The sequence below is a fragment of the Clavelina lepadiformis genome, chromosome 5, assembly GCF_947623445.1.
Source record: "Clavelina lepadiformis chromosome 5, kaClaLepa1.1, whole genome shotgun sequence".
NCBI lineage: Eukaryota > Metazoa > Chordata > Ascidiacea > Aplousobranchia > Clavelinidae > Clavelina > Clavelina lepadiformis.
The window spans coordinates 4,663,830-4,683,788 of NC_135244.1; the positions used below are offsets into that span (position 1 = coordinate 4,663,830).

The following is a 19,959-nucleotide window of genomic DNA, read 5'->3' on the forward strand; positions in this document are numbered from 1 at the left end:
AGTGCAGTCAAGTCCTAGTCCTATGTATAGGCCTCCTTACCCAGAGTAAATATTATTAACATTTACCAGCGCTATTTTATTGTTTTATAGCTGAAATTATTGCAAACATACCAATAGTTTCTATTGGATACTCAGCCATTAGTCATTGCGCACCAAAAGCCAGTCAAAAAGCGAATTTTTCGAATTAAAGAATAAAATAGCATTGTAAAAAGCTAGAGCAACTTTAAAGAAAAACTAAACGCGATGTTACGTTCTTCATACGCGTTTGCCGAAGAAGCCAAACAAGTAACAAATTTGTAACAATTGCCCAGGGCTACAAGTTCAATGTGGTTTTCGTTTGCTTCAAAAACGTAATGACTAAACCTACAACCTGTAACTGTAGGCAACATATTTTGATATGGCGCCTATAAAATATTTCACCAAACTTTCACGAAAAAATTAAATAAGTTTTTATATAGTCTACTTTGATAAATTCGCAAAGACTGCATTTCTTGCTTAAATCTAAGTCTATATGCTGTTTCGAAACTTTAAAGACCAGTTTTAATGATGATAGTTTTTGGTGACAAGTTTTCTTTAAACGTTTTAGTTTAACGTTAATGTTTAACTAAAGTCTCATTGCTCAATAGATTCATAAAATAGGCTGCAATATTCTTCTCAGTTGGATGTTCTTTAATCGAGAATGTTTTATCTTAATTCCGAAGCAGCTTGGTGATATTGAGAATATGAAGACAAACATTCAAGACTGGATAGGTTTTATGTGGCGAAAGCGTCACCATGCGACGAGTAAAACTCTTTGTTATTATCCAAGCTTTAGTATGGACCGAAATTGTATTGTTTCTTTTACTCAGTTACCCAGAGAGTTGTAGTGGGTATCGACCTCGGTTTGTACCTATTTACCCTATACACATAAAAAAATATAACCGATTATATTTGTTGTACTGCATTAACTAGCTACATGTTACTTATAACATAATAAGAAGCATGAGATAAAATTAACCAAGGGGTATTAATTTAAAAAATGGCCAAAAAAAGCCTGGGTTATATTTCTGCTTAAAAAGCTGTTTTTAAAATGACACTATTCAGCATCGACGAATTTAAGGCGTGGGCAGACTTTCCCAAGTCCGAGAATAAAGCTTATGATGCCATAGCACAACCATATTCTTACCACTACATTACTTTTCGATTAAAAACGCACAATGTAATTAACAATGCTAACATGCATATTGCACAGCCACTAACCCATATACTAATGATAGGTTTAGTGGCCGTGCTAGTTGTTACCATCAATGATTACCTTAATTATTTTCGAGCACATTTTAAGCCTTTTCAGCTTTGTTACTTTTTCCCGTACATTAGCGCGTGTAATAATAACCGGCTTTTCCTCCTCGCCGCGGTTTTGACAAAAATAGAAATCATTGATTGATCGACAAAGTTATTGCAATTCAAGTCAACGAATTTTCAAAGCAGTTTTGTGCAAAACATTTAATATCATGTGTATTTTAACAGCAAATTTTTAAACGGTAAATAGTTGAAAATAAACAAATATGGAAAGTGTTTGGTAACAAGTGAAGATAAGCCATAAACGTTAGAAATGAGTGGTGCAATATTCACATAGCAGGCAGTTGAAAAATCTTGAACACACCTATTTTGGCAAAGCAACAACATGAAATAATGAGTTCAAAACTACTATTTTTGAAAAATGATGTTTTTATTCGGAGCGACAATGGTAATGCACCCATGCGTAATTGTATCCGTAGATACAATTTATTTGAAAATATTTTGTAAAACTCTTTACTGTTTATAGTTTATGACAAAATATTTTTCTGTAAATTGCGAATGGATGTAAATTTCGCTTGGGTGCATTTCCAAGGAAATCGTTCTCAATGAAAAGACATGACCAGAGTTGGCTTACTAAGCTACAGATTTAAAAAAACACCTGACAATACTTTCAGCTTCAACAAAAACCTACTTAAGACTTTATCGAACTTTTTTGAAAGGCACCGTGCACTTTTTAACAGATGAAGACATCTTAGGAGGCTGGAGACAGCTGTACAATGTACACAAAAATAATTGTCTGCCACGCAGGGTAACAAATAGGCATTTTTATTATCTAGTATTTATCAAAACACTCAAAAACATGAGAAAAGCTAATTTGGTCAAATATGTGGCTACTAGGGAACTAATTTATATAACTTGAATAGGTCTATATTCTATAATATTTGGAAACATTAAAAGACTTTTTTGCAAATTTGAATTGATTCACCCCACCCTCTCAAAACAGAAAAAGTTACAAAAGTCAGCAGTTGAACAGTTAGGTTCTCAGAACAAAGAACAGTTCAATATCAACGATATGTGAAAACACCTTTAAGGGTTAGGTAATGACGGTGCTTTTGGATTTGATTCCATGGTTTGCACAACAAGATAGATGAACAGTACCAATGCTGCAGTGATGATTACCTGCAAAATAGGAAAGGTTACCGGCGAAAACTGCTGGATTGCTTAGGTGCTTCTACAGACAAAACAAAAGGCAACGGAAGAGTTTGTAATGAAGAACATATGAAACTGAAGAAGCATTAACCTGGACCCAAACAGAAATCCAGCGACGTTCTGGTTTAACTGTTTTCACTTTGGCCAATTCACTTTTTTGTTGGGTGACAATTTTTGTAGGCTCCTTTTAAATTTCACAAGTTTAAATAAATGGAACTAATCACAGATACCACAGCAAATAAAGCATCATATTTTATGTTTACCTCAACAAGTTCTGTTTTATTAATTTCCTGAGCAATTTTTGGTATTTCCTCTTTTCTATCTTTTAATGCTGTTGTCCTTAAAGGTCTACGGCGTGTAGCACTAGCACTGTTGAGCAAAAATAATATTTTGTCAGCCTATTATTTCTTGAAGTTGTAAAATTTTGGTTAACTGCATCCATAATTCACAATGATGTATCAAGCACACAAAATCATCGCTTAAGCACGTGCAGCTTGTGGGCGCCAACATCAAACTGTGGCCATGCAAGCAACACAAAATCATGCTTTAGTATTAAAAAAATGGAAAAAATGAGGCTTATCGAAAAAGTACACCGAGACCAATGTAGAGAAGATGTTGTGCAGAATCAAATAAAAAGATCAGTGTGTCGCAGTGTGAGGTGTAAACCGTTTCAATTTTTACCATATCCGTTTCGCTCTCTTGGATTGCACGTAGGCAGCATGCATTGGTGAAAGAAACCTCTCGTCGTCAGATTGAACAGACTTTAAATTGAATGTCTTTAATGGAGACTGACTGGATTCTTCCATGCTTACTGTATAGGTACTATATCGAGGATCTGATGGAACTAATTCGCTGCGATTAACAAAAGACCCAGACTTGTTGTCTTGTCTTGTGTTTTCATGTAAACTTTGCTGAAGGGTTGCAGTTGATGAATCAAAGTTGCCAAACGCTGCATTTTTCGCAAACCGCTTAGCAGTACCATCCACGCCAGAGTCAAAATCTTCCTCATAGTCACTGAATTTCTCCAGTGAGAAAGTATTCGACTGTCTGTCAGATATATCAGAAAGCGACAAATTCACCCAAGATGGGGTCAGGTCATCGGTAAGTTTTTCTGGAGCAGAAAAATGAGCAGGTTCAACTGGGGATGCAGTGAACCGCAGCTTAGGGATGGCCATAGGTGGCGAACTGCCTCTTCCAGTTCTTTGCTTCACATCAAAATCACCAGCTGATCTTAGTTCATGCAGATTCGGAGTGGACACAGAGCTACTCGGACAGAGAAGATATGAACAATTGAACTTGCTTCAAAACACTATGCAAAGAGTTTGATAACATTGCATATGGATAACGAATGCAATTGCATGCAAATAAAAATCATGCTTAACTTGAATTCGCAACAAAAAGCTTCCATATGAGCTACAAGACAAAATACATCAACACAATTATCAACCTACATAGATTTCGGAGAATCAGTGATTTCAAAATCAGGTTTCCTTGCAAACGACCTTTGTATTGGCATGTTACAGCTACTACTAAAAAATCAACATGAAACAGGGTTAACTTCCACATAACGCAGCCAACGCACAAAACCTTATCAACAACAATAGTTTTTGTTATCTAAGACTATTAGATAATCTCTATCGCATTGAAACGAATTGCAATTAAACTAGTATCATATAGTAATAGATAGAATTTATCAGATAATATGGTATATATAAATTCATAAACAACAATTGTTTCAAGCCAAGGTAGGGTTGTTGTGCAATTTTTCATTTTTATATCATAACACGTGTTTGACTGGACAAAGCAAACATGTGGGTTAACAAAATTCCAGAGCTTCCATTCAACAAAGTCATGGAATTCAGTATCAATTCCATTAACAGGTTACATCAATTTCGTTACCAAGTAAAGAAGATTGTTATAACCGGCAATAGCTATTAATTCAACTGTAGTAAGACCTCACAACTCAAACCTCAAGAGAACCATTATATACAATATCTTGAGATATACAAGTTGGCAAATTTAACTGCAAGTGTTTATGAATTATCTTGGTAGGGCTTGACATTCTACTGAAAACTGATGATTGTCCACTCTTTTTATGATCTGATGACTTTTTCGATTAATTTTGAGATAAGAAGTGTTAACTCAAAGAAAGAACAAAACAAGTTTACTGATGCTGGGTTACACAGTTTTTAGACCACGCACATGTTTTAAGGTATATACAGATTTTGTTAGAAAATCCGAAAGAAACATGAATTAAAGATTTATAAAAGTGTTATGTTTAGTAAGGGGAGTAAAATTTGATCAGTATTAAATTTAGTGCAGTGCTGACAAAATTTACCTCTGCACCACTGGAACGTGTAGGCTTTGAGCAATACGACTTGTGCAACTTTGGCTGGGTAATGCAAGTATGACAAATGTAAGCTATACAGTGATACTATGAAAGCATTATATTATTTAGATAAGATTCATGCTCATGCAATACAATGGAGATACCTTTTCCGTGACACTAAAGGTGGATTTTCAGACAATTCCATCATAGTACGTCTTTTGCTTGAGCTTCGTGTGACTGGCACCTTTGGCACTGATTCTGAAATTATATGAGACCAGAGTTAGTAATTTCTAAATAAAAATCTTACTAGTATAGCACATACATTATATAATTATTATTATACACTGTACTTTAATTTTGTTAACAGTTTATACCCTACATGACTGAACATGAGTTGGTATGAAAGAAGATGGTATCTATTTATGCTTCAATTTTGTTTAAGTTAACATAAACAACAAAAAGTTAACATATAATATTAGTAATAATACCTTCGTCACTGTACTCAGTATGGTCATCAGTAACATTCTCCTGAAGTACTTCTTTTAGTCGTTTTAAGTAAACCTTTCTTGTAGTTGCTAAAGTTTATTAAAAAAGATTAATACATGAAATAAATGACAAAATACAAGATTATATACATTCCATAATTTCACTCATCATAACTATTAGCGATAACCACTAATATACCATTTTACCTATGACAGGGCCAGTGTATTGGCCTAGTTCTTTAAGTTTCGCAGTTATTTCAGCATTGGTCAGATGTTCTAAAGATTCCAAGTCACTTGTTGAATTTGAAATAACTTTCTTTTTCTGCAAAAACATTTAAACAAAAGATGTAGAAAATCAAATAATGTACAACATGTAAAATCAATGTCTATAACGTTAAAAGTTATTAAATAATCTTACATCCAACGTTGTATCAATTTTTTCCATCATGATTACTGGCTCAACTCCACCGTCTCCAGTGAGAAAACTGGGCATACGACCTTTATACTTTCTTCTAGAGCTGTTACTCTTTTCTGGCTTTACATAAACTTGCACTGCTCACAACAACATCAATTTTGTAAAACGTTTAATAATACCCTGAAAATGATTTATAAAATTGGATAGCCTGCAGATGTATTTCATCTAACAAGTTCAAAATATTGGACTGACATATCCTCAAGACTTTACCTAAAAATAATAACTCAAAAGTATATTTTACAAGCAGCCAGTTAACCATGAAACCTATTTTTTGTCTATGTAAGAACTTGGACTGTTCCTTGCTTTCAAAGTATTTTACTTAGGCCATATTACTTTGTGAATAATTTCTAGTTACTAATCACTAAATGTCTGTCTACCATCATGATGCTCTTCATCTCCTGGTGATGTATAAATTCCTCCATTTTCATCAACAGGGAGAAGCCCTGTAGCTACCATATTTGCAATCTTTATACAAATATAATCATATGAATACATTATGCAATTTACGCATATATAATATGGTTTGAAATTAAAAAATATCTCATATCAACATGATATGTCCATAATAAAGGCTAAAAATTATGTCCAATTAAACATTAAATATTCTTACAACTTCATTCAAAAATGCTTTATCGTTGTCCAGGTAGCCTATAGTTAAGATATTAAGCTGAAGTCAAGAAAAATTACTCATGCATGTACAGTAATATCTTGGTTAAATCCGTAGTGTTTAATTTTGCATCCCTATTAAAATTATATCTACATTTACATTTAACAATCTACATTTAACTTTTTCAATAACTTGTTGGTACTTACAGTACAAAGAGAAGAAATTTTTTTGCACAGGCTTGCTATCACTATAATTTAGGCTACAGTATTTTCCTAAACGCTCGCAAAAAACTATGCCCCCCTTTCTGTCAGAATGGTTTTTAGATACAATATACGATTATTGCAAATTGCATCAGTTGTAACCATCAGTCTTAAATGACCAGAGCCTTCAGTCATGCTGATATATTTAGACAAAAGTGTGTGTATTGTATAATCTCTATACTTAGAAAATCGTAGTTGCACATACCACATGGCTTGACACAAGCTGCTAAGATTCAAGTTGGAGACTTAAGCGGGATGTTACTGTAACTTGAAATCACTTACTCTTTTGCTTCTTTTACTCGACGATGATCTTTGAACTTGAACAACGTTGTCATCTGATGAAAACTCACCAGAGTCTTTGCTGATATGAGAATTGTAAAGCTCTACGTAGACAGATTTTAATGCTTGACCTGGTGGAAGCTTAACACCTAAAATATAAAATATCATATATAAAGCTGAATTACAATGTAATGTTATTATTTAGTCACAGACCAAACTGCCAAATAGAATAAGAATATGCAAATTTTGATAAAATTAATTATCCATTATCCATCAGAAAAGTTGCATTATATGTGAAATAATGTAATTTATGATAGAACTCTACTAATATACAGAGAAAGTGGCAAACACTAACCGTGTGCGACCAGTTCTTCTTTTAACTGAACTTTCGTTAAGTCTTCGGGGTTGGACATTTTATGATTTATATGTACAGGCTAGCCTGTGTAATATGTTAACATAAAATTCTGAAAACATGTCTCTATTACAATTAATAGCATATATATATATATGCAGTAATTTTTATCCACAATAACAAAACCAAGTGTAGGATAAATTGTCAAGATTTTGTTAGGAGCTGATTTGGCAACAATCTGTTGAATTCCAAATGGAGCGATCTACAAATCGTAACCTATACATTACATACAATTTTTTAACAAGAATTGCACAAACATACTTATTTTAATCAATAAGAATTAAAATTGAAAAAAATCAGCTGGTTTATTTCAATTCGCAATAGGCTAGTAGCTAAGAAATGTAATCATCAGAAGTGAGAGTTTGGGTAAGAGAGAGTTAGTCATTTAGTTTTCGGTTAACTTAGATTTTGAAAACTTTTGTGTAACATTTTGTGTTGAAATTTAGCAGTCATTTCAAATCAATGGCTATCCTAATTGCCGTTTATATGTTCGGCACGCCGCACAATCACAAATGAGATAATTGTATCTTAGCCTATTGAACAAACTGGGAATTTGGCTCGCGATCGTCAGTTCTCATGATTATCTGGCCCTTTGTGAAAAAAGTTTGGTGACGCCTGGTGTAGGCTAAGCTAAGTCTCCCTACAGTTTAAGGCCTAAAAACACCTGACCGTAAGAAAAAAGCCTTACACTACACACGTAAGAAGCATGTACAGCTGTACTGTACTACGCTTATACAGCTACGTAAATCGTACAGTACCGCTAACTTTCTTAACATAGCGTACTGTTGTTACTGTACTGTAACGGTACCGGTATACCGGTACGCAGCGCCGTACAAAATTAACAATAGGCTAACACACAGCATGGCTCATTAACTAAAGCAAAAAGGTTACACAAAGAAACGTTCCGCACAGGATAAGTACCATAAAGTATAGCTCATTCACTAAACTGACTAAAGCATCGTTGTAAAAGAAAATGTCCGAAAAAATAACTAGTTCAAAATATTATTGGCACTAACCTAGCCTAGCCATTATAACTGGGTCGCGAAGCATTGCAAACACTGGAGCAAGAGAATTGGAGCCATTTTTTCTGAATCTTGATTGGGTAAAATGTTTATCACGTGACATAAACAATTATTCAATGGCTGGAGTAGCGGCAAACACTAAGCGGGCCACATTCCACACATAACTTTGCGTTTATTAAATCTTTCAGTACCGTATAATTTTTTGAAATATCGTATAAACCTGACTTTTCCGAAAATGAAAATAAAGAACACAAAAAGTCAATTCAAACATAAAAATACTAAACCGAAAATAACCAACATATAAAAATAACCCAAATTGTTTTCACGAAAGTGAAAACAAATAGAACTAAAAAGAAGTTAAACAAGTTGGAAAGTAACGAAATGGAATTCACGTATATAACAAAATATTAATCTGAAGTTTTGAAATAAAAATTTTTTGGAAATAAAGCAATCGCAACTATCTGCTTGCAGTGGCGTTTTTAGGATTGCACTGAGGATGTAAAGATACAAAAAGGGTGAACAAATTCTCGCATTTATTCACTTCACGCAAAATGTGTAAAGCGCAAAAGTTTTCTTCTTTTATGCCGTTAAAACGCTTGAACGCTTATACAACTTACTTTTCAAGTTTTACAACCACTAACCAACCGCCCTGGATACGAGATGCTTAGAAGATCCTGGTTTCAGTTCAATAGGCTCACTGGTTTCTGTCGATTTAACGGCAACGGCACCCCTACTTTTCGACAAAAAATCATAGTTTATGGACTCATATAGCCAATGCATTCCGAAAAACATCGGGCAAATCCTGAGTGATGAACCATTCAAAAGTCAGGTAGTAATAGTAGGCTATAGCCTTCTGGAGAAGTAGGCTAACAGCCTACAATAAACAAATGAACCATCTGATTATTTTGTCATGTTATGAGACAAGTTTAAAAGTTATGAGCAAGGATAGCTTAATTAAACTTTAATAAAAGAAAGTTAACTTCAAACAGGCCTGTTTTAAGTTTGAAGTTTCCTCTAAATGGTTCTCTCAGTTTTAATAGACGGTGATATAGTCCATGCGACTGTTTCTTTAAGTTAGAATTTTTGTGGAGAAATTATATGTATGGTATCTATTCAAAATATAAAGAAAATTTTATAATTTACTGTTTCTCATCATAGAAAAAGCCAACATAAAAGAAGTCTGCATGGTAAAAGATAGGCAAAACAGAGAGCTGATTATCATCAAAAAGTGTTATGTGATCGACATCTTAATTCAAGCGTTTTTAGTATTCATGTAGGCCTACATTAAGTTTCAATTAGTTTGCCGTCGTTGAAGTCATTAGTTTGTAATGAAATGGTTGTATGTCGTACCTTATCCTGTAAGGGCGACCAAATCACAACAACGTTTGTCGGTTGAAATGTTTATTATCCTCGATGATAAATGAGCCTCAAGGTCGTTGTTCTGCTTTTCTTAATCTCAGAATTAATTGTTCACCTCGACAACTGTATATTCTGATTATATTGAAGCTTCTTTGAACGAATACATCTAGATAAAACATTGGTACAGCAACTACAATACAGCATAAAGACATGTTGCGGCGTTGAACGTAATAGCAAGAAAAGACTGATAAGTGATAACTTGTACTGCACGCACAATAACTGGGATGCAATCGATTACGTCACGCAGTGTTATGCTTCGTTGATTCGATAGATGAGAATTCTATGTCGTACACAATCTTATATTACATTAATTCATAATATTATCATAAGTTAATGCCAGCAGACAAGATTGTAATTCGCGATTAGATCAAATTTTTGATTGGTTTTTGATATTTTATGACGTTTGACAGCGATTTCAAACATTACTTTCTTCCGGAAATTGGAACCATGTTAATAAGGCTTCAATTCAAATATAAAAATCTAAAAGATTTGTGCTAATGTTTTTCAAAATTTTATTTATTGTTTTCTTTTATTTTGGTTGCTCATTTTGGTGTTTTACCACTGATTTTTAGCAACACAAAAATCAGTGTTTATAAGTTCACTGTGTTGCACTCTTAAAAAAATTGTCTGCCACAATGTGTTTGCTGGCTTCACTTAGGTAGATTAATTAGAGAGCCACAAAGGGCACCACCATCATTCTGGCAGAATCATAACGCCAGTAAGTTAAGAAGTGTTTCCAACAAAAAAATGCATGCATGCAATGCATGACTTAACAAAATAAATATGTTCAGTTCCTTTTTTGAAAGTTCGACAGGGACGTCAACGTTTATAATTTTAATATGAAAGCAAATTTCATCTAGTTTCCCAATAACCAGGTTAGATTGTTTATTTCTGGCCGGCAAGTCGCCTTATTTCGGCCAATGTATAGCCTACATGGAGCGATATTTCTATTGTTCTGTTAAATGCTTTGCGTCGTTCAGCTAAAAGTTTAGCACAGACGTCGGCGTTTTTTTGCAGTAATATGAAAACAAAATAAGCAATATGTATTTGATTTCATATTGTGTCATCGTAAAACGCCAAATATTTTTGTTACTCCATTTTTAGCCTCTTTGTTGCAATTGATATGTATCATTTGAACAAAAACATTTTTTTAAATTCTTATGACGTAAGAGTACAACATTTTGTTCATCAACCTCTTGATTTTGTTACCATGTTACCAATTACGCTGACTTTTAAGATTTTATAGGTTAAGTCAGTCCCACTGTGCCATTAGGGTTTTTTAAGCAGTTGTTGAATTGCATGAAAAGTGGACGACAGAGAAAAAATATTACACACGTAACCAAATTGCCTGCGATTTAAGACTGGTTTAATTTGTAATTAAGCAATATGTTTTTATTTCTGTAGATCAATATATGTAACGATACTAGTAATGACTGATAAGATAAAGAAAACGTGCAAAGTGATAAAGCTACGAACTACAACGCACGCACAAATCAGAAAAAGACAATTAAAACTTGTTAAAATGAGCTATACACAAAAAAAACTGAATAAAACCTAAATATTCCGTCATTGATAAACCTATCACAGCAATAATAAATCTATGCTTGCATTTATATACAATTCAATGATTTTGCATTATTGGTTGTGTGTGCAGTTGGTGGTAGATTTGTTTTCATTTAAAAATATCAAAAACGCCAACGACTCTGCCAAACTTTCCACAAAATAATCGAGTTTGTTTTCTGTCTTTTTAATCTTTTTTTTGGAAACACGTTTTGACTTACGGTACTATGATTTTACTAGGATTGTGTCAGAATGAGTGGTCAAAGGCCAATATCCCAGCTCAACTGGCACTGTGATAACTCAAATATGGAATGGTGTAATTGTAAGTAAGTTTGTCCGGCTCTCCGCTGTACCCAAGCCCAACAGTTATGTAGAATTAATACTATTACAGCTGTCTGGCTGTAGCCTACCAGTGTATAGGGCCAGCCATTTAGGCTGGTTGCTACCGGTGCATTCCATGCGATGCTTACGCTGAAGGTCAGATAGACGTAAATTATGAATACGCCAAAGCCGTTGTGCCAACTGCCCGGTCTGCATTTCATGGCAGGATTCGCCGAGATCGCGAGTGTGCAAATGCGCTAACTCAGATGTGCACCTATTTAATCTTTCCCAGTGCATTTCTATAGGCTAACACTTGCAAGTAACACTTAAATGACTCCAAACATTTTTCCATAAACTTGTGACCTACTCTTTCTATGATTATGTCCTTATTAAATACCGCCAATTGCGATTTCTAAAAGAATAAAAAAAGATACTGTGCTCTTTTTCATCTAAAAAAGTGAAAAACGGAATGCAATTGAACGGAGTGAATTTGCAATTGCCTTGGTTGCATCAAGATGTGAATTGGTTTCGTGTCATGTCAAGATCAAACTGACTTTACGCCACTTGTCGATTGACCTACTTCGGGGTAACTCACATGAAATGCATCCTGGCTGGCAGGTCGGACTGCAGAGTATAGCCATTTCCAGCAAGATCTTGTCTCAACACTAATTTAGAATAAGTAAACAAAGAATTGAGGCTACACTGCACGCCATCACACCAAAATTTGTATTTTTCATTTTTTGTCTGCCTGATTTCGTGTCAGAAATTGCCATATTGTACTTTCCAGTAAAGATTGTTACTGCTATCGGTTTCATAATGAATGCACTGAAGAAATTGCACCCTACGTTATTTTGTTTTGGTTTGATCCCATGTGGGTGCAAATCCTGCAATTGCGTGCTGCTGCAATTCCTTGTAGGTGCAATTCTGTGGCTACCACTGTTACCATAATTTGTTTGGATCGGTCATTCTTTGTGATGTATCAAACCCTGCAAGATTCATACCTACATTTATTGTAACCTTTGCCTGTCGGTAACAATTTATGAGGCTAATGTGTTAGCACTTTACAAAGTTGATTTACCACATTATTTACTGTTCATGCCATTACATTATGATAGAGCTGCGAAAAGAGTAGTATAACAATAATATGTCTTGTGTCACTAACTATGATGACGTCTTGACCCGTCTTTGTTGAAAGATGTTTTAAAATGAAAGAAATATGTTCAGTGTTCTTTAAAGTAATTATATACACCAGCACTTCACCCTACCTTACCAGTTACACATTTCAAACAATTGGGTTACCATTCCTTGCTTATTTCTAAGATTTGTGCTTATTTTTAGGGCAGAGGTTCCTACTTTGGGCATTTCAACCCCTTTAGTATACCATTTTGTACTAAAGAGATAGTAAAATTAAGAACATTTTTTTAGGAACATTGATTGCCTTCTCCTGTTGTGCACTGTTTAAGGTGGTATTCTTTCGTGTCCTAATCATCCTTATTTTTGAGTCTAAAGCCGATGGCAACCCTGGTTATAATATATTTAGAATTATGTCTGCAGTTTTTTCATGGATTAATATAATAATCAAACCAAAACCTGCATAAGAACAAGCCAAGCAAAAAGGTTGGCAATTTATGGCATACAATATTGAAACACCACGTACAACGATTTTGTTTGATAATTACATTGCAGTCATCACTCCTGACTGCGTATATTTACGTGTATATACATATAGCAACCCTTACGTATCTGTTTACGATTTTCGCTATGGCCAACAATATTATTTTAAATAGTTTGCAAATTTGCATAAAATTGTTAGTCACCATTATTGCCTTTAGATACTCAGTAAATGTAGGATTTTTTAAAGACAAACTGCATCTTTTGAGTGAAGCAAAAATTTCATTTTCATCATGACTGGTGTAGTGAAATTTTTGCATCGCCAGTTTGTTGTTCCATTCAGTGAAATGATGAAAACGTTTCAACATAACTATGCCCAAGATGGAGGTTATTTTCCAAGAATTCGTGGTGTACTCACTCAAATAGCAAGGTAAGCCTTTTCCGCTAATGATTATAAGTTCAATATTTTGCAAATCTATTGCCTGTGTAATAAAAATGATATCTGTAAGGCAGTAACCTTCAGAAAACTGGCAATAGGATGGTAGATTGCTACCTCATAACAGCAAAATATGGTATACCTATATTGCTTGGAATTTCTGACTGTCCTCATTGGACTATACTTATCGTAGCAGAAGAGCTTGAACTTTGGAGCTAAGCTGGATAGAGCGTTGTTTTATCATTATCAGAATTAGGGTGATCATGGTCAGGGTTTTTTCAGAAAAGACTCACAAAAACCAGTTATACTTACCACATTAACCAGAAAGGTCAGGTCGATCAAGAACACGGTGGTATAGTTACATTACCTAGCTGGCCTCATGACAGGGTCTTCCTTTAACTAAACTGGCAAATGCGGCAAAAGATGTGAACTATTTAGGGAGTTCCTAGATCTGCTGGTCACATGACCTTTTTGAGAGGACACAGTGGATTTGAAAAGAGAGAGAGAAAAGATTTTGTGACCAATCTTTCAAATTGCCAATCAAAAATTGTGTCTTCATAGTTGGTTGAAAATAGTGCTCTTTTCAAGTTGTTTTTATTTTCTAATTTTAGATTTCAAGAAATCAAATATGGTGACCATGTTGGCACTGACGAATTAGGAAACAAGTATTATGAAAATAATCGCTTTTTCGTTGGACGAAACCGCTGGGTGGATTACAACCAGGAAACATGGGCAGACAAATGGGATTACAATGCCAGTCAAATTACTCCAGAATGGTTTGTACTTTGGTAGTAGCTTCATAAGCTTTATTTAAATATTGACTTCTCAAACTTTTAAAATTATTTCTCATTCCTGTTAATTAGAAATTTTATTTTGCAAATAATTTCGTATCTGCATACTGGTATTTGTGCAATTTGTTAGAAAACATGAGGAAGATGTTGTACATGCACAATTACCATGAAATTGTTGCAGTAACAGCACACATCATTATCGAGATATTTTTTATGAAGCCAAGTTATAAATGTACCTATTTTTCTAAGATTAGTCACCAACCCTCAACTATTTGTTATGCAGTTAGCTTGCTTTTCCAATAAACCTTAAAAATACATAAGATTTCCGGTTTAATTTGTTGGATTTATTCTAATTTCTTGAATGCAGTATTTCTCCTAAAATAGGAAGTCTAATATGTATAAAATCATATTATTCTATTTTCTTTGAAACAGCGACGGGTAAACTATGGCTCATCGCTCGGCCCATTTGACTTTTTTCAGCTCAGCACATAAACTGATAAATTGTTAAATCTCAATTCGACGGCAGTGTCCATCAGTTTGCTATCAACTTTTTCCTAAAAGTTATTTTTAGGGTATGGAATAAATAAATAAAGTCATTTGTATGTAGCCCTGTGTGGTTTCTTTAAATAAATAAAATTCTATCAGCTTTTTTCACCTTTGATTTTATGTTTAATTTATTATCAACAAACATGAGGGGAGAGCTTTTATTTTTTAAGAAATACCATATCAGTAATTATCTGCATGCTCTTTATGAAAATCTAAGTACATGATTTTCCTTTTGTAAGCATATTGTTTATAGGTGTATCAGGCCTGATTTGAGAGGAAAATACAGTATAAGTATGTGCATAATGTGCTAAGCATAATAGCTAGTCATGTTCAGTCACACACGCACTAATAGGTATCTCTATTTTAGCAAACACACATGTATCTGTCTGCCAATTATTTTCACATCCTTTTTGGTAGTGATATTGTATTGTTAGTTTGTAACATTGCGTTTTTTATTGAGACTGCTAGGCACAGCCATATTTCTGCCTGTTTCTCCGAATTTCACATGCTTACAAAAAAAATGTGTGGGATTTCTTTGGAGTCACAGGAGTAGCTTTTCATTCAGCCTTGTTGTTGTTGTTTGCAGGCACCGTTGGTTGCATTACATGACTGATGATCCACCTACCAAAGTTCCCCCCAAGCAACGCCCATTTTTAATAAAGCACAAGCGAAATATGACCGGAACAAATGATTGTTACGTTCCATATTCGACCACACGTCCTAAAATCGAATCATGGAAGCCGCCAAATTAAACTTTCTTAGAAATTCCCCGAATTTATGTCAAGTATTTCATTAAAATATACTATTTTGTGGTCGTTAGATGCGTTTGTTTGTTTGTTACACCAAGTTACAGTTTTGCAACCATATGTTGGAACTTAGTGGGGTCTCTTTCGGTTAGATTTCTGAGAGACGTACTGAAAAACGGATTACAGGCTGTAGCATCAGGTGAGGCAAAATTCGGAGGATCTGCGGCAACTTTTTCTACAGTCAAAACTGTGTGTTATCCTTAGTAGTAATACACACAGTTAAATTGCAAATTGGTCAGCGAATTAACGGATAAAAACTTCATTCGAACTGACTCTTAACGTGAACGTAGACTAATGAGTGATGTAACAATAATATTTATATCTAACACAACGAAACAAATAGCAAACAAGACCCCGCATCACTCTTCTGTAAGTAGGCTACACCGAGCAAATAACACAAAACCGGGATTTTTTGGTTAACCGACCGGGACCACGCGTTTAAACCGGGGGCTGTCTCAGGTAAAACGGAACGAATGGTAAGTCTACCAGAAGTAGACTTACTGAACTGCGGGAGTAGCCTCCTTTTAATTTTCCTGTAGTGGCCCTGCTTGCGAATTAACGAAATACCTCTCTGACCAACGATAATTAATTAATCCCACCCCATGGAGTAGTGGCACGTTGTGTATCTGAATATTGCGGCTAAGGAATGACTATAGCGCAACGAAAGACATTACGCAATACTGTATATACATTGTTGAGCTGTTTGTGATGTACCACTGCGGCTACCGTGGTATTATTTTATTGGAATGTAGCATGTGTGCAAGCACAGGCATAACTTGAGACATCTCAAAAGAGCGTCTGTCTGCGTCCTTGTCTAAAAGACGAATGACTCGAAATTGGAACAGGAAATGAGGAGAAAAACACAATAATTCTTAGGCCAAATAAACGTGATGTCATGCCGCTATGAACCGGGCAGGATGGTGAACGCTACATGACTTCTGCATTTAGATCGTCTGACTCACGTAGACCCACACACGACCCACTCTGTGAAGCATTGCGCTGATATATTCCATATGTTCAGTAAGGCTTACGTTATTTGGCAATGCTAAAGAAGCTGGACCCGTTTAGGGTTCAATGCTTATACAGCCTGTAGGCCTACATACTTTCTAGAACAGTGGTTCTCAACCGGGGGTCCGCGGACCCCCAAGGGTCCGCGAAACGTTTTCAGGGGGTCCGTGAGAACTTCGAAATTTGCAACATAAAGTACGAGTTTTTAAAAAGTTTTTGCTGTTTATCATTGCTGTTTGAAATAGGCTTGAACATTTGCTTAATTGCCTATTGTGATGGGACAATACAAAAGCTTATTGAGATTTATCACCCGCAGGGAAGGCCTATTGTGATGCAATAGATTGCGGATTATACGAGAAGACAGCTGCATACAGTGATTTTAAGTTGCTGGAGATTGCACATAATCGCTTTCTCGGTCTCGCATAGTTTGATGTTATTTTGATTAAATAGCGCAGTTGTGCACCAACACTATTAAGTAAAACTAAGCAAAGAAACATTTAAGTGCAGTCTCAGAACCCTTAGTTTGCTTAAACTTCAGGGGTCCGCCAACTGCTTTGACAGCATCAAAAGGGGTCCGCCAAGATCAGAAGGTTGAGAACCACTGTTCTAGAAGGTTTCCAATATATTTAACTGTTGTCATTATTGAAAAATTACAACCAATTGCAAGTAAACAACTTTATAAGTAAACATTTTGCGGTCATCAATCAATGAAGGATAAACATAGAAACGACGATAAAGAATAGATTTACACATATTTCATCGAGAAGTCATCTAAAGTTATAAACGAAGTAACCAACAGCGGCGACGCATAAAACGCAAGATGACAAACACCGACAGGAAAAATTAAATATAACGTTGGATTTATTTGAAACGTGATCAGAAATGTTGTTATTATAATCCGCCAACTTTAGCCTTTTTGTTGTCTCTAGTTTCGGTTGCTCTTGTAGAAAATCTTGTTTGCAACCGAATAAAATGAGCAAAAATTCCCACAAGTACATGGCGATGACCTTTAAGATGTTCTCTGGTGTGATATGTTTTCTTTCCGAATCTGTTTGCCTGTTGTGCGAAGGACTTGAACAACACACAGGACCATAAAGCATTTCGTTTCTCGTGTATAGGTCGTCATGAGTGTATAGATCATCGTGCTTGGTAATACAACTAATTGTACAATCTTTCCGTCTCCCATCTTTCCTGGCCGCTGTTGCAGAAGAACATTTTCTGTAATAATCATGAGTGGTTTGGCTGGAGATTGCTCCATGAAAGATCGAACACTCAATGTCCGAGTACGCAGGATATCGCCCTTCGAAAGACTTCGATTTTGTAGTTTGTTGTAGTATCAATCTTCTGTTGACGTTTGCTGGTGGGAGGCTTCCTGAAGAAGAGATCCGTCTCAGTGGTGACTTTAGTTTTTGCAATTGGCAAACGGTGACACAACTATCACTGTGACTCGATTTCGTACTGCTTGTGCTGCTACAGCGTTTTCGGGCCGACTGTAGCAAAAAAGACCGCATCATGGGAAAGTTGTTCGCAGAGTAAAACCTTACTTAACGGCTTGTCAATTTACTTATCGTTATATTTTACCTGCAATGCACTATAAACGTTAATATTACTATCAGACTATGAGAAAAATATAAAACCTCGGACAGTCCATGTAATTTATGTATCATAACTTATAACATATTTTTATTTCGGTACTACTTACAAAAAAAAGAATTTACTGACAAAACCATTACATATATATACGTCTATATGATTCATACAGGACACACAAATTGTAATCTAAAATTAGTTTCTGTTTCCTGACTAAAAACGGTTTAAGTCTTCGCAAGAAATATTTCACTTTCTAATGCTGACTCGACCCAGTCTTGGCTATTCTACACCCTTAGCAAGCACACTTTGAATAGGCCCAATGACTCTTACATGTATCCTTTTAAATGACGTAGGCTTCACAGCAGCAATTTGCAGTTGTAGCAGGCGATCGATAGGAGTAGGCTATGCTTATTAGTACAAAAATTCCTTTTTCATAAATCGGCAAATACTGAAAAAGAATAACTTGGTAATTGTTTAAAAGCACGCAACTAACGTGAAGTCTAACTTAACTAGTCCAACTTTTCAACTAATTTGGGAGCCAAGATAGGTTGGTAACCCACTGTAAAAGGACAAATCATAAAAAATTGATGTCCTTACGTCATTGTCTTCCTTTCGTTTCCCAACTCGACGACGAACTGAAAATGTCAAGCACAAGCTGTAATTTAATAAATAGATTTTGTATTCGAGAAGCTCGTCACCAGTTCTCTGAATAATTTATTAACTCTGCTTTTATTCGATGTAAATTGAATTTAGGATAAGAGAAAACCTAATGTTTCTTGGCACTACACATTAACAAAATCCACTTCACTGTCTATCTTTGTGGGAATTGGAAACTGTCTTTTGCATATGTTGTAATGTTCCTGCAGAGTCACAGATTGAACGATAGCCCAGAAGAATAATATTAGTAAAATGCGTCAACATTTTATTTATGTTACAATTTGTAGCGCACTGTAGCCTGAGGTTATACCTATCGCCAATGAAGCAAATTAACAAGACTTTTTTTGCGTGACGTCAAAATTCTTTTCCATTGATTTTCTGCCAAGCCTATCTTGAGCTGCAAGATTTTACCGAAACTATTTATACTTTTGCTCTAAATATAAATCATAAACACAAGAAAACAACAAAATAGAAAAACATTTAACATATACCGCAATTTCAGAGTTACAGAAAGTCAAAGAGCTTATGATGATATTAGTAAGTATAAGCTGAAAAGTTATAAGATCCTTCTGAAAATATCTGCTCAGGCTTCGTGTTTTTTGGACTATAAGTCAAAACATTTTTCAATTTAAGTTTGGTGTTAAAATACTATAAACAACTGTTCGTTGTTGGTATGTCCTACAGCAACTGTAATTTACAGAATCACCTTCTTTTATCCACTTAGTCTCAAGTAATTTCGTCACGTCATCGCGACACTTTGGTTAATGTGATAATGTAATAATAAAATGGCCATTTTCTCGCCGCTCGATAATCTGATAAAAATAAGCAGTTACCTTGTAATTTACTGATGTAACTTAT

The 19,959-nt window shown here is 35.0% G+C and overlaps 2 protein-coding genes and 1 long non-coding RNA gene across 7 annotated transcripts; 1 reads left to right on the forward strand and 2 right to left on the reverse strand.

Annotated features, from left to right (window-relative positions):
- Positions 1-2,082: 2,082 nt before the first annotated feature.
- LOC143460367 (uncharacterized) lies at positions 2,083-7,433 on the reverse strand. 5 transcript variants are annotated; one of them, XM_076957843.1, is made up of 12 exons: positions 7,278-7,433; positions 6,926-7,071; positions 6,154-6,241; positions 5,720-5,853; positions 5,509-5,623; positions 5,305-5,391; positions 4,981-5,074; positions 4,826-4,879; positions 3,939-4,016; positions 2,751-2,856; positions 2,579-2,671; positions 2,083-2,457 (listed from the first exon to the last, which is right to left on the reverse strand). In XM_076957843.1, exons 1-12 carry the CDS (start codon positions 7,333-7,335, stop codon positions 2,365-2,367), a joined length of 1,146 nt encoding a protein of 381 aa, XP_076813958.1. In that variant the 5' UTR covers positions 7,336-7,433; the 3' UTR covers positions 2,083-2,364. The 5 variants fall into 5 exon arrangements, with proteins under 5 accessions (XP_076813958.1, XP_076813961.1, XP_076813962.1 ...); XM_076957846.1 differs by lacking the exon at positions 4,826-4,879; XM_076957847.1 differs by lacking the exon at positions 3,939-4,016.
- A 6,031-nt stretch (positions 7,434-13,464) lies between these two features.
- LOC143460864 (NADH dehydrogenase [ubiquinone] 1 alpha subcomplex subunit 12-like) lies at positions 13,465-15,859 on the forward strand. The gene is made up of 3 exons (XM_076958523.1): positions 13,465-13,697; positions 14,315-14,479; positions 15,627-15,859. The coding sequence occupies exons 1-3, from the start codon at positions 13,561-13,563 to the stop codon at positions 15,790-15,792; spliced, it is 468 nt and encodes a 155-aa protein (XP_076814638.1). The 5' UTR covers positions 13,465-13,560; the 3' UTR covers positions 15,793-15,859.
- A 1,655-nt stretch (positions 15,860-17,514) lies between these two features.
- Positions 17,515-19,539, reverse strand: LOC143459528 (uncharacterized). Its single transcript, XR_013117764.1, has 2 exons — positions 19,042-19,539; positions 17,515-18,892 (listed from the first exon to the last, which is right to left on the reverse strand). It is a non-coding gene; the product is annotated as an uncharacterized LOC143459528 (long non-coding RNA).
- Positions 19,540-19,959: the final 420 nt, after the last annotated feature.